Raw genomic sequence first — 24,344 nt, forward strand, 5'->3', positions numbered from 1 at the left:
TGGCAATATACATTGACAAACACGTATTAATGAAGAAAGGGTCTTTGTTATCTCACTGGTCTTGAACTTTGTAAATAACAAATTAAGGGAAGGTCAATGCAAATAGAGATGGAAATACTTTGCTATACAGCATCCACAATTGGAAAGAAGATTCCTTTCAACATTTTATGTAGTGTAGCATTCCAGCTCTGGGGTATGATATTGTGACACTGGACAGAACATCCCTCCTCAATTAATATGAGCATAACAGTCCTTCAAAGATATTTGCAGAGGTTAACCTTAATCTCAATATTCCCTCACAGATTTGCTCAGAAGCAGGCCATTTAATTGATTCTGGGTTCTGCCAAGTCGACATTGAATGCATCACTGCTCCATCCTTATTAACTTGATACTCAACCTCTTCACTTTTATGCCATTGCATTCTACTCCTGATCCTCACAGCCTCAGAGCCATATCATAATGGAGCATCTATGCAGTCCAAATCGAAAGCCTGTAAAGACATTTATAGTTTCAACATAGTGAGACTTCAAGTTTTAGTACATACATACAAATTTTAAGTGTGTACTGTTATAATTTTTCTCTGATTCTTCTTTTATGCATTATATCCTGTCCACGGTATTCCTTCCCCACACTCCTCTCAGTCCCTACCCACATCTCACTTCTCCCCCAGACCCACTTCCCTGTTTCCCTTAAAAATGAAAATCTCCCAATAATCTTGGCACAAATCCTCATATCAAGGCTGGACACAGAAACCCAGTAGGAGCAAAAGGGTCTTAGGATCAGGAAAAAGAGTCAGATACCTTCCATTTCCATTGTTGGTAGTCCACCAAGTTATATAGCCAAAAACAATATGTGGAGAATCATACAGGGTATTTGTTTATTGTTTCAGTCTCTGTGAGCCCCTCTGAGTTCTGTTACACTGACTCATTTGGCTGTATTTGCATTGTGTCCTCTACCCTTCTTCCTCCAATAGGGCTTCCTCCACATCTTCGGTGAGGCTACACTGACTCCACCTAGTATTTGGCTGTGAGTCTCTGCATCTACTTCCTTCAATTTCTGGATTATGCCCAACTGATGCTAATTGGGCTAGATACTGATCTATGACAACAGTAGATAATCATTAGGAAATATTTTATTTACTTTTTTGCCAGTCTTGTTTGGTTCTATCCTGGGTCTCTGAGCTGTCCTACCTATGCTTCTTGGCAAACCAGGAAATATTCATTTTATGGTGTAGGCCTCAGTTGAACCAATCATAAGTTGGCCACGTCCACAAGTTCTATACCACAAGTACTTCAGCACATCTTGTATGTAAGACAGGTATATTTTAAAAGTCATAACATAACATATGAAAAACATACAGTTTCCAGCGATCTAAATTAACTTGCAGTGAAAGCCTGACGGACAGTAGTTGACTTTGTTGTCATTGTTTTCTTACAGGGTTATGACATTTAAAGCCATTGTCCAGTTATTTGTGTTGGGATGTTCTTGGGGCATTGGCTTGTTTATTTTCATTGAAGTTGGGAAGACAGTGAGACTGATCGTTGCCTATCTGTTCACCATCATCAATGTCCTGCAGGGTGTTTTGATATTTATGGTACATTGTCTGCTTAATCGCCAGGTAAGGCCATGTCGTATCTCACAAACCTAGCTCCAAACGTGTCTAGAACAAGATACCATATTCTTTTTTCATGTTTCAATTTTGAAATTTTCATTTACTTATGATAGTTTTAAGTTTTGCCTAGATAAAGCATACAATGTGTTTCATATCTAGTCAGCATCTAAGCGTACATCTTAGAGGCATGTCAAGATGAGGTGGATCATTCTCAATTAACAAAAGATTCTTTATTACCAATTTTTAAATCATGGTGGCATAGAAACCTAAAGTTTGTTTTTTGTTCATATTATATAATTAACATTTGATTGACTTAATATTTATGAAATGAAAAAGACTTTACTTGACAGTGATTTTGGCTGGCATTTTTATCAAATTTGAGTTCACCATGGAGGGGATGAATAATTTCCTGTAGTAATGTGTATTTTAAAGAGGGAAAAATGATACTCAGCAAAATCTCCCTCACTTTCAAATCTTCCATTTAGTAGTTTGTTTTGTGACTACAAAGATTATGCATATTCTTTCTGAGTCTACTTTATCCTCTGGAAATATTGCAGTATTTTGCAGGGCTTTGAAGGGCTCAGAATCTATAACGAAGTACAATGAAAACCAGTAGCACACACATTACTTTTGTTAGTGTTGTTGTAATTATAATTTATTATCTATTTGCAACCTCCTTTAGTGGCTTGTTTGTTTGTTTGTTTGTTTACTATTGATTGTAAAAATAACAACAGCTAAGGTGCTAACACAATGGGGACATTATCATCACAGTTCATTAATTTCAGTTCATTTAATTCTGAGGATATAAGTTTTGTGTGATATTTACATATAAGTGTTCTTCTTTCCCTGGTTGGGAAAAGTGTGTTGGGTAAACCTCCTCACCCTACAACTAGTATGATATGATTGCAGCCTTTTAACTTAAAAAAAAAAAACTACCCTGTTTTCGTTGGCTTCCAAGAGATTTTTCCCTCAAGGGAATACACTGCTCTTGGTAAGGTTACTAATAAATGACTCACTATAATCTTAATGGGACTAGTGTTCATGGTATCCTGAAACTGGCAAGATAGATGTTACTGTTGGCAGAACTAGCTTCACTGATTTAGAAAAATAGAGGTGCACATGCTCTGGCCACTCCTTGAACCCATGTGTCTGCCAATGTTTTGACCATTCCTTGAACTCATGTGTGTGCCCACTGATGAAGCCCATTGCCAGGTGTTCGTGATATTGGTTGCTGAGAAAGAGTCAGAAAATCTCCCCAGCAACCACAGCCCAGCCAATCCTGAGTTGCTACACCTGCACCAGACTCTTTCCTTGTACCCCTCCCATACCCATTTCTTGAGAATATACATAGTTTAGATCTGGAAATCCCCTACTCCCCTCCCCTTCTCCTTTCTCCCCTGAGGGCCTATAAAAACTGGGACCTCTTTCCCCTCGAGGTGGACTCCTCTACCCCTACGTGGGATATGAGTCGTCCCCAGAGCTCTGGCTTTCCCCGAATAAAGCCTCATGTGGTTTACATCAAGCTTGGTCTATCGTGAGTTCTTGGGTGTCCGCTATTGTCCTGAGGCCTGAGCGAGGGGCTCCTCTCAGAGTCTTTCAAGTCCACCCACAATATCTGTTGTTTTCCATTCCAAGAGAGATTCATACATCCCCCCCTCAGCCTTCATTTTTATTTAGCCTTTCTGGCCTGTGGAGTTTTGATTGGAGCAAGGCTATCCTTTACTATATAGTTAATATCCACTTATAAGTGGATACATACCATGTATATTCTGGGTCCACATTACTTTACTCAGAATGATTTTTTAATAGTTCTATCCATTTGCTGGGAAATTGTATGGTGCCATTGTTATTTTCATTATTATTATTATTATTTACACTCAAGTCATTGTCACCCTCAGTCCCCCCCCCCAAAGTTCTTATCACATTCCTCCTCCCTTTTGCCTCTGAGAAGGTACTCCCTGACGTCAGGCCTCCCCCTTCCCTGGTGCCCAAAGGCTCTAGAGGATTAAGTGCATCTTCTCCCACTGAGATGGCCAGGCAGACTTCTGTTATATTTGTGCAAGGGGCCTTAGACCAGACCATGTATGTTCCTGGTTTGTGAGTCAGTATCTGGGAGTTTCCTGGGGTCTGTGTTAGTTGAGACTACTAGTCTTCCTATAGGGTCTCTCTCCCTTTCAGATTCTTCAATCCTTCCCATAATTCAACCATAGGGGTCCCTTACTTCACTCCAATGGTTGGGTTTAAGTATCTGCTTCTGTCTCAGTCAGATGCTGGTGGAGACTCTCAGAGAACAGCCATTACAGGTTCCTATCAGTAGTCATACTAGCATAAGTAATAATGTCAGGCCTTGGTTCCCCTTCCCTCCATGAGATGGATTTCAGGTTGGGGCAGTTACTGGGTAGCCTTTCCTCTGTCTCTTCACCATTTTTGTCCCTGTAGTTCTTTTATACAGGAGCAATACAGGGTCAGAAATATTGACTGTGAGTTAGTAACCCTGTCCCTTAGCTTGAGGTCATATCTGTCCACAGGAGGTGGACTCTTCAAGTTTCTTCTCCCCAATGTTGGACATAATGACTAAGGTCACCCCCATTGAGTACTTAAGGTCTCTTACCTTCCAGGTCTCTGGTACATTCTAGAAGGTTCCTCCAGCTCCCATGTCCAGAGGCGGCTTATTTCCATTCATTCTATTGATCTTGTTTACTTCTCTCCTGTCCTCCACCTACATACCTGATCCTGTTTCCATTTTCCCCTCCTTCTCTCTTCTCTTGCCCAGCTCCCTCCACCCCTCTGCCTCCCATGATTATTTTATTTCCCCCTTCTAAGTGGGACTGAATCATGCTCACTTGGGCCCTTCTGCTTGTTAAACTTCTTATGGTCTTTGGATTGTATCCTAGATATTTTGTACATTTTTGCTAACATAAACTTATCAGTGAGTACATACCATGTATGTCCTTTTGGGTGTGAGTTACCTCACTCAGTATGATAATTTCTAGTTTTATTCACTTGCCTGAAAAAAATTCATGATGTCTTTGTTTTTATATAGTTTAATATATTCCATTGTGTAAATGATCCACATATTCTGTATCCATTCTTCAGCTGAGGGACATCTGGTTGTTTCCAGTGTCTGGCTTTTACAAATAATTCTGCAATGAACAGAGGAGCACATTTCCTTGTGGTATGATGGGGCATCTTTTGGGTATATGCCCAAGAGTGGTATAGTTGGGTACTCAGCATGTGCTGTCACTTGAGTTTCTGTTCTTAGCCATTCTGACTGGTATGAAGTAGAATCTCAGGGTCATTTTTATTTGCATTTCCTGATGACTAATGACTTTGAACATTTCTTTAAGTGCTTCTTGACCATTTGAAATTCTTCTTTTGTTTAGCTCTGCATCCCATTTTTTAATTTTTATTTGGTCATTTGATTTTTGGATAACAATTTTTGAGTTTTTATATATTTTAGATATTAGCCCTCTGTCTGATGTAGAGTTAGTGAAGATTATTTCTCAATCTGTAGGATACTAATTTGTCTTATTGGTGGTGTCTTTTGTCTTACAAGAGCTGTTCAATTTCATGAAGTCCCATTTATAATTAATTAATTAATTGTTGATTTTATAGCCTGAGCCATTGTTGCTCAGTTCAGGAAATTTCCGCTTGTGTCAATGAGATTGAGGCTCTTTCTCCCTTTCTCTATTATTAGAATTAGTGTATCTGGCTATATGTTGAAGTCCTTGATATATGTGGACATAAGCTTTTTGGAAGGTAATAAACATGAATCAATTTTAATTCTCCTACCTACAGAATACCAGTAAAAACAGCACCATTATTGAAGATGCTTTCTTTTATCCACTGTATGATTTTGCCTTCTTTTTCAAAGATCAAGTGTCCATAACTGGATTTACTTCTGGGTCTTTGATTTTAATTCATTGATCAACATGTCTGTCTATGTACAAATATCACGCAGTTTTATCACTATTGCTTTGTAGTAAAGCGTGAGTTCAGGGATGGTGATTCCCCTGGAAGTTCTTTTATTGTTGAGAATTGTTTTAGATACCCTGTTTTGCTTTATTTTGTTTTATTTTGTCCATATAAAGTTGAGAATTGCTCTTTCTATGTCTATGAAGAACTGTATTGGAATTTTAATGGGGTTTGCATTGTATCTGTAGGTTGTTTCTGGTGAGATGGCCACTTTTACTATGTGAATCCTATCAATCCATTGGCATGGGAGATCTTTCCATCTTCTGAGGTCTTCAATCGTTTTTACAACGTTTTGAAGTTCTTGTCATACAGATCTTTTGCTTGCTTGGTAATTGTATTAGTCAGGGTTCTCTAGAGTCATAGAACTTATGGGTAGTCTCAATATACTAAGTGAATGTGTTGATGACTTACAGTCTGTAGTCCAACTCCCAACAATGGTCAGCAACAGCTGTGAATGGAAGTCCAAGGATCTAGCAGTTGCTCAGTCCCACAAGGTAAGCAGGCAAAGAAGAGAGAGAGTAAAATTTCCTTCTTCCAATGTCCTTATGTAGATCTTCAGCAAATGTAGCTCAGATTAAAGGTGTGTGCCACCATGACTTTAATCCCAGATGACCTTGAACTCAGAGATCTTCCTGTTTTAATTATCTGGAATTCATAGCCACTGTGCCTCAAGATCTCCATGCCAAAATCCAAGTCAGAAACTTGTATCTCTCAGCCTCCAGAGAGGCTCATTACTGGTGAGCCTTCCAATTCTGGATTGTAGTTCATTCCAGGTATAGTAAAGTTGACAACCAGGAATAGCCACTACAGTAGTACTGGCACCAAGATACAATAATTGTGGCTATTGTGAAGGGGAATGTAATTTCTTTCTCAGCCTGTTTGTCTTTTAAATAAAGGAAGGCTACTGATTTGCTTTTGCTGGGTTTATATCCTGCCACTTCACTACAGTTGTTTATGTGCTGTAGGAGTTCTCTGTTTGAAATTTGGGGGTCCCTTATATATACTATCATATCATCTGCAAAAGGTGATACTTGGACTTCTTATTTTCCAATTTTTATCACCTTGATCTCCTTTTGTTGTACAATTGCTCTAGCTAGTATTTTGATGATTATTATAATGAATAGATAGGGAGAAAATGGACAAACTTTGCTCTTCCTTCTTCTTGAGCTTCATGTGGTCTGTGAATTGTATTCTGGTTATTTGGAGATTTTGGGCTAATATCCACGTATCAGTGAGTACATACCATGTATGTTCTTTTGTGATTGGGTTACGTCACTCAGGATGATAGCCTCCAGGTCCATCCATTTGCATAAGAATTTCATAAATTCATTGTTTTTAATAGCTGAGTAGTAGTCCATTGTGTAAATGTACCACATTTTCTGTATCCATTCCTCTGTTGAGGGACATATGGGTTCTTTCCAGGTTCTGGCTATTATAAATAAGACTGCTATGAACATAGTAGAGCATGTGTCCTTATTAAAAGTTGGAACATCTTCTGGGTATATGCACAGGAGAGGGATTGCTGGATCTTCTGGTAGTTCTGTGTCCAATTTTCTGAGGAACCAGCAAACTGATTTCCAGAGTGGTTGTACAAGCTTTCAATCCCACCAGCAATTGAGGAGTGTTCCTCTTTCTCCACATCCTTGCCACCATCTGCTGTCACCTGAACTTTTTATCTTAACCATTCTGAATGGTGTGAGGTAGAATCTCATGGTTATTTTGATTTGCATTTCCCTGATGATTAAGGATGTTGAACGTTTTCTCAGGTGTTTCTCAGCCATTCGGTATTCCTCAGTTGAGAATTCTTTGTTTAGCTCTGAATCCCAATTTTTAAACATTTTTTATTAGATATTTTCTTCATCTACATTTCAAATGCTATCCCAAAAGTCCTCTATACCCTACCTCCACCCTGCTCCCCAACCGACCCACTCCTGCTTACTGGCCCTGACATTCCCCTGTACTGGGGCATATAATCTTTGCAAGACCAATGGCCTCTCCTCCTTGTGATGGCTGACTAGGCCATCTTCTGCTACATATGCTGCTAGAGACATGAGCTCTGGGGATACTAGTTAGTTCATAATGTTGTTCCTCCTATAGAGTTACAGACACCTTCAGTTCCTTAGGTACTTTCTCTAGCTCCACACGTGTACCCCATTTTTTAATAGAGTTATTTAATTTTCTAGACTCCAGCTTCTTGAGTTCTTTGTATATATTAGACATTAGTCCCCTATCAGATTTAGAATTGGTAAAGATCCTTTCCCAATATGTTGGTGACCTTTTTGTCTTATTGATAGTGTCTTTTGCCTTACAAAAGCTTTGCAATTTTATGAGGACCCATTTGTCGATTCTCGATCTTACAGCACAAGCGATTGATATTCTGTTCAGGAATTTTTCTCCTGTGCCCATATTTTTAAGGCTCTTACCCACCTTCTCCTCTATAAATTTTAGTGTCTCTGGTTTTATGTGTCATTCCTTGATCACTTAGACTTGAGCTTTGTACAAGGAGATAAGAATGGATCAATTCACATTCTTCTACATAACTGCCAGTTGAGCCAGCACCATTTATTGAAAATTCTGTCTTTTTTCCACTGATTGGTTTTAGCTCCTTTGCCAAAGATCAAGTGACCATAGGTGTGTGGGTTCATTTCTGGGTTTTCAATTGTATTCCATTGATCTACCTGTCTGTCACTGCACCAGTACCAGGCAGTTTTTATCACAATTGCTCTGTAGTACAGCTTGAGGTCAGGCATGGTGATTCCACCAGAGGTTCTTTTATCATTGAGGAGAGTTTTTGCTATCCTAGGTTTTTTGTTTTTGTTGTTGTTGTTGTTGTTGTTGTTGTTGTTGTTGTTGTTGTTGTTATTCCAGATGAATTGGCAAATTGCCCTTTCTTTGTTTGTTTGTTTGTTTGGGTTTTGTTTGTTTGTTTATTCAAATTTCTTTTTCTAACTATGTGAAGAATTGAGTTGGAATTTTGATGAGGATTGCATTGTATCTGTAGATTCCTTTCAGCAAGATAGCCATTTTGACTATATTAACCCTGCCAATCCATGAGCATGTAAGATCTTTCCATCTTCTGAGATCCTCTTCGATTTCTTTCTTCAGAGACTTGAAGTTCTTATCATACAGATCTTTCATTTCCTTAGTTAGAGTCACACCAAGGTATTTTATATTATTTATGACTATTGTGAAGGATGTTGTTTCCCTAATTTCTTTCTCAGCCTGTTTATCCTTTGTGTAGAGAAAGGCCACTGATTTTTTTGAGTTAATTTTATATCCAGATACTGCACTGAAGCTGTTCATCAGGTTTAGGAGTTCTCTAGTGGAATTTTAGGGGTCACTTATATATACTATCATATCATCTGCAAATAGTGATATTTTGGCTTCTTCCTTTCCAATTTATTTTTTTTTTCCATTTTTTATTAGGTATTTAGCTCATTTACATTTCCAATGCTATACCAATTCCTTTCCAATTTGTATCCCCTTGACCTCCTTTTGTTGTGGAATTGCTCTGGCTAGGACTTCAACTACTATATTGAATAGATAGGAAGAGAGTGGGCATCCTTGTCTAGTCCCTGATAGTGGGAATGCTTCAAGTTTCTCTCCATTTAGTTTGATGTTGACTACTGGTTTGCTGTATATTGCTTTTATTATGTTTAGATATGGGCCTTAAATTCCTGATCTTTCCAAGACTTTTATCAAGAATGGGTGTTGGATTTTGTCAAATGCTTTCTCAGAATCTAATGAGATGATCATGTGGATTTTGTCTTTGAGTTTGTTTATATAGTAGATTATGTTGATGGATTTCCATATATTAAATGATCCCTGCATCCCTGGGATGAAGCCTGCTTGATCATGATGGATGATTGTTTTGATATGTTCTTGGATTTGGTTGTGAGAATTTTATTGAGTATTTTGGCATCGATATTCATAAGGGAAATTGGCCTGAAGTTTTCTTTGTTGTCTCTTTATGTGGTTTAGGTATCAGAGTAATTGTGGCTTCATAGAATGAATTGAGTAGAGTATCTTCTGTTTCTATTTTGTGGAATAGTATGAGGAGAATTGGAATTAGGTCTTCTTTCAAGTTCTCATAGAACTCTGCACTAAACCCATCTGGTCCTGGGCTTTTTTTTTTTTTTTTTTTTGGTTGGGAGACTATTAATGACTGCTTCTATTTCTTTAGGGGAAATGGGACTGTCTAGATCATTAATCTGATCCTGATTTCACCTTGGTACCTGGTATCTGTCTAGAAAATTGTCCATTTCATCCAGGTTTTCCAGTTTTGTTAAGTATAGCCTTTTGTAGTACGATCTGATGATGTTTTGGATTTCCTCAGATTCTGTTGTTATGTCTCCCTTTTGATTTCTGATTTTGTTAATTAGGATATTGTCCCTGTGCCCTCTAGTTAGTCTGGCTAAGAGTTTATCTATCTTGTTAATTTTCTCAAAAAAAAAAAAAACAGCTGCTAGTTTAGTTGATTCTTCGTATGGTTCTTTTTGTTTCCACTTGGTTGATTTCAGCCCTGATTTTTTTTTTATTTTTTTATTACATATTTTCCTCAATTACATTTCCAATGCTATCCCAAAAGTCCCCCCTACCCTCCCCCCCCCACTTCCCTACCCACCCATTCCCTTTTTTTTTTTTTTTTTTTTTTGGCCCTGGCGTTCCCCTGTACTGGGACATATAAAGTTTGTGTGTCCAATGGGCCTCTCTTTCCAGTGTTGCCCGATTAGGCCTTCTTTTGATACATATGCAGCTAGAGTCAAGAGCTCCAGGGTACTGGTTAGTTCATAATGTTGTTGCACCTACAGGGTTGCAGATCTCTTTACCTCCTTGGATACTTTCTCTAGCTCCTCCATTGGAGGCCCTGTGATCCATCCAATAGCTGACTGTGAGACTTGTGCCCCGGCCTAGTCTCACAAGAGACAGCTATATCAGGGTCCTTTCAGCAAATGCTTGCTAGTGTATGCAATGGTGTCATCGTTTGGAGGCTAATTATGGGATGGATCCCTGGATATGGCAGTCTCTAGATGGTCCATCCTTTTGTCTCAGCTCCAAACTTTGTCTCTGTAACTCCTTCCATGGGTGATTGTTTCCAATTCTAAGAAGGGGCAAAGTGTCCACACTTTGGTCTTCGTTCTTCTTCAGTTTCATGTGTTTTGCAAATTGTATCTTATATCTTGGTATACTAAGTTTCTGGGCTAATATCCACTTATTAGTGAGTCCATATCATTTGAGTTCTTTTGTGATTGTGTTACCTCACTCAGGATGATGCCCTCCAGGTCCAACCATTTGCCTAGGAATTTCATAAATTCATTCTTTTTAATAGCTGAGTAGTACTCCATTGTGTAAATGTACCACATTTTTTGTATCCCATTCCTCTGTTGAGGGGCATCTGGGTTCTTTCCAGCTTCTGGCTATTATAAATAAGTCAGCCCTGACTTTTATTATTTCCTGCCGTCCACTCCTCTTGGCTGAATTTGCTACCTTTCGTTCTAGAGTTTTTAGGTGTGTTGTCAAGCTGCTAGTGTGTGCTCTCTCTAGTTTCTTTTTGGAGGCACGCAGAGCTATGAGTTTTCTGCTTAGGACTTCTTTTATTGTGTCCCATAAGTTTTGGGTATGTTGTGGCTTCATTTTCATTAAACTCTAAAAGGTCTTTAATTTCTTTCTTTATTTCTTCCTTGACCAAGGTATCATTGAGAGGAGTGTTGTTCAGCTTCCACGTGAATGCTGTCTTTCTATTATTTATGTTGTTATTGAAGATCAGCCTTAGTCTGTGGTCATCTGATAGGATGCATGGGATGATTTCAATATTTTTGTATCTGTTGAGGCCTGTTTTGTGACCAATTATATGGTCAATTTTAGAGAAGGTACCATGAGATGCTGAGAAGAAAGTATATCCTTTTGTTTTAGGGTAAAATGTTTTTTGGATATCTGTTAAATCCATTTGTTTCATAACTTCTGTTAGTTTCAATGTGTTTCTGTCTAGTTTCTGTTTCCAGGATCTATCCATTGATGAGAGTGGGGTATTGAAGTCTCCCACTATTATTGTATGAGGTGTAATGTGTGCTTTGAGCTTCACTATAGTTTCTTTAATGAATGTGGATGTCCTTGCATTTAGAGCATAGATATTCAGAATTGAGAGTTCATCTTGGAAGATTTTTACCTTTGATGAGTAAAAGGTCTTTGATGTCTTTTTTGATAACTTTGTGTTGGAAGTTGATTTCATTCAATATTATAATGACTACTCCAGCTTGTTTCTTCAGACCATTTGCTTGGAAAATTGCTTGCCAGCCTTTTACTGTGAGGTAGTATCTCTTTGTGACTGTGGTGGGTTTCCTGTATGGAAAAGCAAATGTTGGGTCCTGTTTATGTAGCCAGTCTGTTAGTCTATGTCTTTTTATTGAGGAATTGAGTCCCTTGATATTAAGAGATATTAGTGATTGTTACTTCTTGTTATTTTTGTTGTTAAAGGTGGCATTATGTTTGCATACCTATCTTCTTTAGAGTTTGTTGAAAAAATATTATTTTTTGCTTTTTCTAGGGTGTAGTTTCCCTCCTTGTGTTGGAATTTTCATCTATTATCCTTTGTAGGGCTGGATTTGTGGAAAGATATGGTGTAAATTTGGTTTTGTCATGAAAGATCTTGGTTTCTCCATCTATGGTAATTGAGAGTTTTGCTGGGTATAGTAGCCTGGGCTGGCATTTGTGTTCTCTTAGGGTCTATATGACATCTGCCCAGGATCTTCTAGCTTTCATAGTCTCTGGTGAGAAATCTTGTGTAATTCTGATAGGTCTGCCTTTATATATTACTTGACCTTTTTTCTTTTTCTGCTTTTAATATTGTTTCTTTGTTTAGTGCATTTGGTGTTTTGACTATTATGTGATGGGAGGAATTTCTTTTCTGTAGGCTTCTTGTATGTTTATGAGCATCTCTTTCCTTAGGTTATGGAAGTTTTCTTCTTTAATTTTGTTGAACATCTTTATGGGCCCTTTTAGTTGAGAATTTTCTCTCTATTCTATTCCTATTACCCTTTGCTTTGGTCTTCTCACTGTGTCCTGGATTTTCTGAATGTTTTGGGTTAGGAGATTTTTGCATTATGCATTTTCTTTTTTCTGTTGTGTCAATGTTTTCTATGGTATCTTCTGAGCTGAGATTCTCTCTTCTATATCTTGTATTCTATTGGTGATGCTTGCTTCTATGACTCTTGATCTCTTTCTTAGGTTTTGTATCTCCAGGGTTGTCTCCTTTTGTAATTTTTTTTTGTTGTTTCTATTTACATTTTTAGATCCTAGATTGTTTTATTCAATTTCTTCACCTGTTTGGTTGTATTTTCTTGTAATTCTTTAAGGTATTTTTGTGTTTCCTTTTTAAGAGTTTCTACCTATTTACCTGTATTCTGTATTTCTTTAGGGGAGTTATTTATGTCCTTCTTAAAGTCCTCTATCATCATCATGAGACGTGATTTTAAATCAGAGTCTTGCTTTTCTGGTGTGTTGTGCCATCCAGGGCTCACTCTGTTGGGATAACTGGGTTCTGATGATACCAAGTAGCTTTGATTTCTGTTGCTTATGTTCTTGCCCTTGCCTCTTGCCATTTGGTTATCTCTGGTGTTAGCTCTTCTTGCTTTCTCTGACTATTGCCTGTCCCTCCTGTGCTCACAGGCTTGCCAGCACTCCTGAGAGCCCAGCTCTCTCCCAGTGGTATTTGGTTATGGAGAGCTATAGCACAGGATCATCTCTGGGCACTGTGGCACAGGATCGGCTCCGGGTACAGACATAAAGTTTTTATTTTATTGACTTCTTGTTTGTTTGTTTGTTTGTTTGTTTGTTTGTTTTTCGAGACAGGGTTTCTCTACGTAGTCCTGGCTGTCCTGGAACTCACTTTGTACACCAGGCTGTCCTCAAACTCAGAAATCCACCTGCCTCTGCCTCCTGAGTGCTGGAATTAAAGGCATGCACCACCACGCCTGGCTTGACTTCTTTTTTTATTCAATATTGAATGGCTGCTCCAGCTTTTTTCTTGGTACCCTTTGCTTGGAAAACTGTTTTCTAACCCTTTACTCTGAGGTAGTGTCTATCTTTGACACTGAGGTATGTTTCCTGTATGCAGCAAAATGTTGGATCCTGTTGATGTATCCAGTCTGTTAGTCTATGTCTTTTTATTTAGGAATTGAGTCCCTTGATATTAAGAGATATTAGCAATTGTTACTTCCTTTTATTTTTGTTGTTAGAGGTGGCATTATCTTTTTTTTCCATATTTCTTGATATCTATTCCACATGGTTGTGTGTTTGTTTGTTTGTTTGTTCAGAACTTTCTTTTGTGTTGTTAACTTGTTAATAAACGATCTCTCCATTTTTGTGTATGCACAGTGCTATGAACTTTTTCCTTAGCACTGCTTTCATTGTGTCCCATAAATTTGAGTGTGTTTTCACTCTTTTTCATTGAATTGTAGAAAGTCTTTAATTTATTTATTTCTCCTTAACCCAGTGGTCATTCGGAAGAGAGTTGTTCAATTTCCATGAATTTGTAGGCGCTCTGTTTCACTATTCCATAGTGTAAGGTGCTATTTCACTTTGCTTGTATCTGTTGATATATGCTTTGTGACTGAGTATGTGGTTCACTTTGGGGAAAGTTCTGGTAGGTTCTGAGAAAAAAATATTTTTGTTTGTTTGAATTAAATTTCTGAATATTTCTTTTTGAAAATTCATTATTATTTTTTTTCTTTAATCCTTTTTTTAGTCTGGACTTCATCCCCCTCCCAGTCTGCACCACAACCACTCCATCTATGGTCATTGAAAGAATTGATGGATATAATACTTTGGTTTTTAATCAGTGGTCTCTTGAATTTGGGAGACATTTGTCCAGGTCCCTCTCGCTTTTATCGTTTCTATTAAGAAGTAATATCTTATTCTAACAGGTCTGCCTTTATATGTTACTTGCTGCTTTTTCCTTGCAGCTTTATACTATTCATTTTTTCTGAATATTTAATGTTTTAAATGTTATTATTATTACATGTGTACTTCCTTTACTGTTACCATCTTTTTGGTGTTCCGTAAGCTTCTTACACTATTATAGGTGTTTTCTTCTTTTGGTTAGGAAATTATTGTTCTTTGGTTTTGCGAAAATATTTTCTGGGTCTGCAAGCTGAGAATCTTGCTCCATTTATATGATTCTGAAGTTTGGTCTTTTCAGTATTTCATCATTTCCTAGATGCTGTGTGTCATAAACATGTTAAATTTAACATTTTCTTAGATTGTTGTGCCTATTTCTTCCATTTTATCTTCAACATCTGAGATCCTGTTTTCCATCTCTTGTATTCTGTTGGTGAAACATTGTGTCTGTAGTTTCTGTTCATGTACCTAGTTTTATTATTATTATTATTATTTCCAATTTTCCTCCAGTTTGTGTTTAACTGATTGCTCCTATTTTGATTTTCAGGTCTTCAGTATTTTTATTCATTTCTTTTTTTTTTTTTTTTTTTTTTTTTTTTTTGTTGTTGCTTGGTATTTTCTTTTTTTTTTTTCCATTTTTTATTAGGTATTTCGCTCATTTACATTTGCAATGCTATACCAAAAGTCCCCCATAGCCACCCACCCCCTCTCCCCTACCCACCCACTCCCCTTTTATGGCCCTGGCGTTCCCCTGTACTGGGGCATATAAAGTTTGCGTGTCCAATGGGCCTCTCTTTCCAGTGATGGCCGACTAGGCCATCTTTTGATGCATATGCAGCTAGAGTCAAGAGCTCCGGGGTACTGGTTAGTTCATAATGTTGTTCCACCTATAGGGTTGCAGATCCCTTTAGCTTCTTTGGTACTTTCTCTAGCTCCTTCATTGGGGGCCATGTGATCCATCCAATAGCCGACTGTGAGCATCCACTTCTATGTTTGCTAGGCCCAGGCATACTCTGACAAGAGACAGCTATATCAGGGTCCTTTCAGCATAATCTTGCTAGTGTATGCAATGGTGTCAGCATTTGGAAGCTGATTATGGGATGGATCCCCGGATATGGTAGTGTCTACATGGTCCATCCTTTTATCTCAGCTCCAAACTTTGTCTCTGTAACTCCTTCCAAGGGTGTTTTGTTCCCACTTCTAAGGAGGGGCATAGTGTTCACACTTCAGTCTTCATTTTTCTTGAGTTTCATGTGTTTAGGAAATTGTATCTTATATCTTGGGTATCTTAGGTTTTGGGCTAATATCCACTTATCAGTGAGTACATATTGTGTGAGTTCCTTTGTGATTGTGTTACCTCACTCAGGATGATGCCCTCCAGGTCCATCCATTTGGCTAGGAATTTCATAAATTCATTCTTTTTAATAGCTGAGTAGTACTCCATTGTGTAGATGTATCACATTTTCTGTATCCATTCCTCTGTTGAGGGGCATCTGGGTTCCTTCCAGCTTCTGGCTATTATAAATAAGGCTGCTATGAACATAGTGGAGCATGTGTCCTTCTTACCAGTTGGGGCATCTTCTGGATATATGCCCAGGAGAGGTATTGCTGGATCCTCCGGTAGTACTATATCCAGTTTTCTGAGGAACCGCCAGACTGATTTCCAGAGTGGTTGTACAAGCCTGCAATCCCACCAACAATGGAGGAGTGTTCCTCTTTCTCCACATCCACGCCAGCATCTGCTGTCACCTGAATTTTTGATCTTAGCCATTCTGACTGGTGTGAGGTGGAATCTCAGGGTTGTTTTGATTTGCATTTCCCTGATGATTAAGGATGTTGAGCATTTTTTCAGGTGCTTCTCAGCCATTCGGTATTCCTCAGGTGAGAATTCTTTGTTCAGTTCTGAGCCCCATTTTTTAATGGGGTTATTTGATTTTCTGAAGTCCACCTTCTTGAGTTCTTTATATATGTTGGATATTAGTCCCCTATCTGATTTAGGATAGGTAAAGATCCTTTCCCAATCTGTTGGTGGTCTTTTTGTCTTATTGACGGTGTCTTTTGCCTTGCAGAAACTTTGGAGTTTCATTAGGTCCCATTTGTCAATTCTCGATCTTACAGAGCAAGCCATTGCTGTTCTGTTCAGGAATTTTTCCCCTGTACCCATATCTTCAAGGCTTTTCCCCACTTTCTCCTCTATAAGTTTCAGTGTCTCTGGTTTTATGTGAAGTTCCTTGATCCACTTAGATTTGACCTTAGTACAAGGAGATAAGTATGGATCGATTCGCATTCTTCTACATGATAACAACCAGTTGTGCCAGCACCAATTGTTGAAAATGCTGTCTTTCTTCCACTGGATGGTTTTAGCTCCCTTGTCGAAGATCAAGTGACCATAGGTGTGTGGGTTCATTTCTGGGTCTTCAATTCTATTCCATTGGTCTACTTGTCTGTCTCTATACCAGTACCATGCAGTTTTTATCACAATTGCCCTGTAGTAAAGCTTTAGGTCAGGCATGGTGATTCCACCAGAGGTTCTTTTATCCTTGAGAAGACTTTTTGCTATCCTAGGTTTTTTGTTATTCCAGATGAATTTGCAAATTGCTCCTTCTAATTCGTTGAAGAATTGAGTTGGAATTTTGATGGGGATTGCATTGAATCTGTAGATTGCTTTTGGCAAGATAGCCATTTTTACAATGTTGATCCTGCCAATCCATGAGCATGGGAGATCTTTCCATCTTCTGAGATCTTCTTTAATTTCTTTCTTCAGAGACTTGAAGTTTTTATCATACAGATCTTTTACTTCCTTAGTTAGAGTCACGCCGAGATATTTTATATTATTTGTGACTATTGAGAAGGGTGTTGTTTCCCTAATTTCTTTCTCAGCCTGTTTATTCTTTGTGTAGAGAAAGGCCATTGACTTGTTTGAGTTAATTTTATATCCAGCTACTTCACCAAAGCTGTTTATCAGGTTTAGGAGTTCTCTGGTGGAATTTTTAGGGTCACTTATATATACTATCATATCATCTGCAAAAAGTGATATTTTGACTTCCTCTTTTCCAATTTGTATCCCCTTGATCTCCTTTTGTTGTCGAATTGCTCTGGCTAATACTTCAAGTACTATGTTGAAAAGGTAGGGAGAAAGTGGGCAGCCTTGTCTAGTCCCTGATTTTAGTGGGATTGCTTCCAGCTTCTCTCCATTTACTTTGATGTTGGCTACTGGTTTGCTGTAGATTGCTTTTATTATGTTTAGGTATGGGCCTTGAATTCCTGATCTTTCCAAAACTTTTATCATGAATGGGTGTTGGATCTTGTCAAATGCTTTTTCTGCATCTAACGAGATGATCATGTGGTTTTTGTCTTTGAGTTTGTTTATATAATGGATTACATTGATGGATTTTCGTATATTAAACCATCCCTGCATCCCTGGAATAAAACCTACTTGGTCAGGATGGATGATTTCTTTAATGTGTTCTTGGATTCGGTTAGCGAGAATTTTATTAAGGATTTTTGCATCGATATTCATAAGAGAAATTGGTCTGAAGTTCTCTATCTTTGTTGGATCTTTCTGTGGTTTAGGTATCAGAGTAATAGTGGCTTCATAAAATGAGTTGGGTAGAGTACCTTCTACTTCTATCTTGTGAAATAGTTTGTGCAGAACTGGAATTAGATCTTCTTTGAAGGTCTGATAGAACTCTGCACTAAACCCATCTGGTCCTGGGCTTTCTTTGGCTGGGAGACTATTAATAACTGCTTCTATTTCTTTAGGGGATATGGGACTGTTTAGAAGGTCAACTTGATCCTGATTCAACTTTGGTACCTGGTATCTGTCCAGAAATTTGTCCATTTCGTCCAGGTTTTCCAGTTTTGTTGAGTATAACCTTTTGTAGAAGGATCTGATGGTGTTTTGGATTTCTTCAGGATCTGTTGTTATGTCTCCCTTTTCATTTCTGATTTTGTTGATTAGGATTTTGTCCCTTTGCCCTCTAGTGAGTCTAGCTAAGGGTTTATCTATCTTGTTGATTTTCTCAAAGAACCAACTCCTCGTTTGGTTAATTCTTTGAATAGTTCTTCTTGTTTCCACTTGGTTAATTTCACCCCTGAGTTTGATTATTTCCTGCCGTCTACTCCTCTTGGGTGAATTTGCTTCCTTTTTTTCTAGAGCTTTTAGATGTGTTGTCAAGCTGCTAGTATGTGCTCTCTCCCGTTTCTTCTTGGAGGTACTCAGAGCTATGAGTTTCCCTCTTAGAAATGCTTTCATTGTGTCCCAAAGGTTTGGGTACGTTGTGGCTTCATTTTCATTAAACTCTAAAAAGTCTTTAATTTCTTTCTTTATTCCTTCCTTGACCAAGGTATCATTGAGAAGAGTGTTGTTCAGTTTCCACGTGAATGTTGGCTTTCCATTCTTAATGTTGTTATTGAAGATCAGTCTTAGGCCATGGTGGTCTGATAGGATACATGGGACAATTTCAATATTTTTGTATCTGTTGAGGCTTATTTTGTGACCAATTATATGGTCAATTTTGGAGAAGGTCCCGTGAGGTGCTGAGAAGAAGGTATATCCTTTTGTTTTAGGATTAAATATTCTGTAGATATCTGTCAGGTCCATTTGTTTCATAACTTCTGTTAGTTTCACTGTGTCCCTGTTTAGTTTCTGTTTCCACGATCTGTCCATTGATGAAAGTGGTGTGTTGAGGTCTCCCACTATTATTGTGTGAGGTGCAATGTGTGCTTTGAGCTTTACTAAAGTGTCTTTAATGAATGTGGCTGCCCTTGCATTTGGAGCGTAGATATTCAGAATTGAGAGTTCCTCTTGGAGGATTTTACCTTTGATGAGTATGAAGTGTCCCTCCTTGTCTTTTTTGATAACTTTGGGTTGAAAGTCGATTTTATCCGATATTAGAATGGCTACTCCAGCCTGTTTCTTCAGACCATTTGCTTGGAAAATTGTTTTCCAGCCTTTCACTCTGAGGTAGTGTCTGTCTTTTTCCCTGAGATGGGTTTCCTGTAAGCAGCAGAATGTTGGGTCCTGTTTGTGTAGCCAGTCTGTTAGTCTATGTCTTTTTATTGGGGAATTGAGTCCATTGATATTAAGAGATATTAAGGAAAGGTAATTGTTGCTTCCTGTTATTTTTGTTGTTAAAGTTGGCATTCTGTTCTTGTGGTTGTCTTCTTTTAGGTTTGTTGAGGGATTATCTTCTTGTTTTTTCTAGGGCGTGGTTCCCGTCCTTGTATTGGTTTTTTTCTGTTATTATCCTTTGAAGGGCTGGATTCGTGGAGAGATAATGGGTGAATTTAGTTTTGTCGTGGAATACTTTGCTTTCTCCATCTATGGTAATTGAGAGTTTGGCTGGGTATAGTAGCCTGGGCTGGCATTTGTGTTCTCTTAGTGTCTGTATAACATCTGTCCAGGCTCTTCTGGCTTTCATAGTCTCTGGTGAAAAATCTGGTGTAATTCTGATAGGCTTGCCTTTATATGTTACTTGACCTTTTTCCCTTACTGCTTTTAGTATTCTATCTTTATTTAGTGCATTTGGTGTTCTGATTATTATGTGTCGGGAGGAATTTCTTTTCTGGTCCAGTCTATTTGGAGTTCTGTAGGCTTCTTGTATGTTCATGGGCATCTCTTTCTTTAGATTTGGGAAGTTTTCTTCAATAATTTTGTTGAAGATGTTTGCTGGTCCTTTGAGTTGAAAATCTTCATTCTCATCCACTCCTATTATCCGTAGGTTTGGTCTTCTCATTGTGTCCTGGATTTCCTGGATGTTTTGAGTTAGGATCTTTTTGCATTTTCCATTTTCTTTGATTGTTGTGCCGATGTTCTCTATGGAGTCTTCTGCACCTGAGATTCTCTCTTCCATCTCTTGTATTCTGTTGCTGATGCTGGCATCTATGGTTCCAGATTTCTTTCCTAGGGTTTCTATCTCCAGCGTCGCCTCACTTTGGGTTTTCTTTATTGTGTCTACTTCCCTTTTTAGGTCTACTATGGTTTTGTTCATTTCCATCACCTGTTTGGATGTGTTTTCCTGTTTTTCTATAAGGACTTCTACCTGTTTGGTTGTGTTTTCCTGTTTTTCTTTAAGGACTTGTAACTCTTTAGCAGTGTTTTCCTGTTTTTCTTTAAGGACTTGTAACTCTTTAGCAGTGTTCTCCTGTATTTCTTTAAGTGAGTTATTGAATTCCTTCTTTATGTCCTCTACCATCATCATGAGATATGCTTTTAAATCCAGGTCTACCTTTTCAGGTGTGTTAGGGTGTCCTGGATTGGGCGAAGTGGGCGTTCTGGGTTCTGATGATGGTGAGTGGTCCTGGCTTCTGTTAGTAGGATTCTTACGTTTACCTTTCGCCATCTGGCAATCTCTGGAGTTAGTTGTTATAGTTGTCTTTGTTAAGAGATTGTTCCTCTGTTGATTTTGTTACCCTCTATCAGCAGGCGTGGGAGACAAGCTCTCTTCTCTGAGTTTCAGTGGTCAGAGCAGTCTCTGTAGGCAAGCTCTCCTCTTTCAGGGAAGGTGTACAGTTATCTGGTGTTTGGACCTCCTCCTGGCTGAAGGTGAAGGCCCAAAACAGGATCTTTCCCAGAAGCTGTGTTGCTTTGGCCAGGAAGGTGGCCAGTTGTCTGGAGTCGAAGATGTCGCCGCCTCAGAAGCTCTGTGGCTCTTGTCCGGAAGGAGGCCGGCCGTCTGGAGCTGAGGTTGGCGCTGCCTCAGAAGCTCTGTGGCTCTTGCCGGGAAGGTGGCTGGTTGTCTGGAGCTGAAGATGGCGCCGCCCCAGAATCTCTGCGACTCTCTCGCCCGTCCCAGAAACGGCTGGCACTCTGTATTCCACACGGTCACCCGTGCAGCCTGCCCTCCGCGGAGTCCCGGAGCCAAGAAGGCTCCCCCGGCGCCTGTGCCACAAACCTCTCAGGCCAGGCAGACCCCCGTGCTCTCACCAGGAAGGTGGCCGGCTGTCTGGAGCTGAAGATGGCGCCGCCCAGAAGCTCTGCGACTCTCGCCCGTCCCAGAAACGGCTGGCACTCTGTATTCCACACGGTCACCCGTGCAGCCTGCCCTCCGCGGAGTCTCGGAGCCAAGAAGGCTCCCGCCGGCGCCTGTGCCACAAACCTCTCAGGCCGGGCAGACCCCCGTGCTCTCACCAGGAAGGTGGCCGGCTGTCTCTTTTATTCATTTCTTACAACTGTTTTTGTTGTTTGTTTGTTTGTTTGATGATTGGATAGATTTATTCATATCGTTCAATTATTTGCGTTTTCCTGAATTTCCTTATGGAATTTATTCATTCCTCCTTATGGGCCACAATAATCTTCATAAAGTTGTTTTCAAGGTCTTTTCCTTCTTTTTTTGTTGTATTGGAATATACAGGGCTTGCTGTGGTAGAATATCTGAGTTTTGTTATTGTGCTTTGACAGTTCTTTATTGTGTTCATATGTTAGCATCTAGATTTCTGGATTTGGAATAATTAAAGGTTTCAGTACCACTTTCCAAATTTGCCTTTGCTGGTTGCATGATTTTTTCTGTCTGTTTGTCTTTTTGGTTTTGGTTGGTTGGTTGGTTGGTTGGTTGGTTGGTTAGTTTCTGTTTCCTCTCTCATCTTTTGCTCTGTGTGGTCTGGGTTTTCACATGAAGTGTCATCCCTGGTATCGAAGACGGTCTCTGCCCTAGTTGGAGCCTGAGGGAAGACTCATGGACAGAAGCAAGACTGGTGATAATATAGAAAAATGCTGAGTTAGTGAGAACTTGGCAAATATCAGACTACCTAAACTCTTCACAGTCTTTACGGTCTCTGGTAAAATGGGAAGTCTCTTGCCCAATTGAGGGCTCTGATTGTTCTGGATTGGTAGGTCTGTTTTAGAGCTAGGAATCTCTGTTCCAGTTGGGGACTGAGATATCACCAAGAAGATGGTAGCAAACTAGAGGAAGTTGGGGAAACACTGAGAGAGTGTAGTGTTTTAATGGCCTGGCAATCTACCTGGATTTCTCCCAGTCACTTTGTTCCCTGGTAGCATGGTTAGTCTCTGCCCATGTTGGAAGCTGGGGCACAAGGGTGCAGGACATAGTAAGAGTGGAAATGTTTTTGTGGTGGACAGCCTACCTGAGCTTCTCCCAGTAGCTGAGATCTAGTTGAGCTAGAGGTCTTCACATCAGGCTGGTCTCATATAGAGCAAAAATTCTCCACCCTAGTTTGGCATTGGAATATAGTGACTAAAAAGGCCAGCCTCTGTGGTTTTTTTGTGCGCAGATTAACAAATAATGTGGAATTTGATGGGCTGGCAACCTACTTGTACTTCTCACAGTCTGGTTGATCTTTGATCTCTGATAGAACAGGGTGCCTTTGCATCCATCAAAGGCTGAGCACCTGACAGTGTGTGGGGTTTCTAATACAGGAGAGAGTCTCTGACACAGGAGGTCTCCATCCCAGTTGGGATCAACGATATGGTGATTGGGAGGGTGGTGTACTGAGTAGAGTGAGCAGGAGTTGGCAATGCAAGTGGTTGATCACAGGGACTCTTTCTGGACTCTTAGAAGTCTTCTTGCTCTCTGGTAGAGTAAGGGATCAATGAACCTGTTGGAGCATGGGGCACAGTACTTATGAATGCAAGGGACTTGGAATAGGGTTGGCAGTCTCTGAGATAGTGAGAAAGTTCACATTTGTAAGGAAGGCAGCCCACATGGATTTCTTGCAGTCTTTGATTTCTCTAAAAGAGTGGGGTATCTCTGCCCCAGGCTGGTCTCTGGAAATACAAGAAGTCTCAACACAGTTGGAAACTGAGTTATGGCAAGTAGGAGGGTGGAAGATTGGGTATACGGAGGGCAGATGCTGAGAGGGGGAAAGTTGGCAGGCAGGCAACCTACCTGGATTTCTCCCAGATTTGTTAGTCCCAGAGCACACTCTCATCATCTTCTGCCTTTTCATCTTCATTACCACCATTACCACCACCACCACCATTATCATCACTCAGTCTTCATCCTGTTCATGATCATTAATATCACATCCATTATCATACTATTATCACCATCAAGATAATTATCATAATCATCTTTGTATTCACTATTATCATCATTCTCACCATCATCACCACCATCAACATTGCCACTGTGGTCACCACAACCACGATTCACCTCTTGCCATACTTTGCCAACCATATAGCATAAAAATTATATTCATAATTACCAGCCATACCATGACTTTTAGCATTATTTTCATTATTATCACTGTTTTCATGACTATCATTATGACCATCATGACTGAACTTCCTTTATTATCTTCATCACCATCACTACTACCACATTCAGCAGTATCACAGTCATACAATTGCAATAATTATCAACATTTTCATTATCATCATCTGTACCACTATCACCACCAACAATATCATCCATCCTTATGGTATTTATTGTAGATATATTTTATAACTGAGGAAATTAAATTTAAATAAAATTAACAAGTTCACTTACATTTATATACAGAATTGCAATGAGATTGACAGAGAGTAGCAGTTTACATTTGTATCTATTGGATCTCATGTTAGGTACATTTCCTTTTCTCGAACCAAGTTCAAGAGTGACCATATTTCTAATTGTTCTTTGCCAGGTGCGGATGGAATATAAGAAGTGGTTTCATAGACTGCGGAAGGAAGTTGAAAGTGAAAGCACTGAAGTGTCTCATTCTACTACTCACACAAAAATGGTAAGCTCAACTTCTCTCCAGGAAGGTTTTATATGACCTGATCCATTTCCACATGTAAACATAAATTTCCTCTTTGATCCTTGATAGAAGAAATTAAAAATCTGGCCTACGGTGCACAGCCATGGTTTCTAGATTTGGCAGAATAGTTTTCTTCATTCCTTAATTTTTTTCTCTCCTTCCT

The 24,344-nt window shown here is 39.2% G+C and overlaps 1 protein-coding gene across 1 annotated transcript in view; it reads left to right on the forward strand.

Moving 5' to 3' along the window:
• Adgre4 (adhesion G protein-coupled receptor E4) overlaps positions 1-24,344 on the forward strand; it is a 103,679-nt gene that overhangs the window by 69,154 nt on the left and 10,181 nt on the right. The window contains exons 15-16 of the mRNA NM_139138.3: positions 1,438-1,618; positions 24,068-24,163. Coding sequence (NP_631877.2) covers positions 1,438-1,618; positions 24,068-24,163 — 277 coding nt within the window. The remainder of the gene's footprint in view (positions 1-1,437; positions 1,619-24,067; positions 24,164-24,344) is intronic.

The sequence above is a fragment of the Mus musculus genome, chromosome 17 (genome assembly GCF_000001635.26).
Source record: "Mus musculus strain C57BL/6J chromosome 17, GRCm38.p6 C57BL/6J".
NCBI lineage: Eukaryota > Metazoa > Chordata > Mammalia > Rodentia > Muridae > Mus > Mus musculus.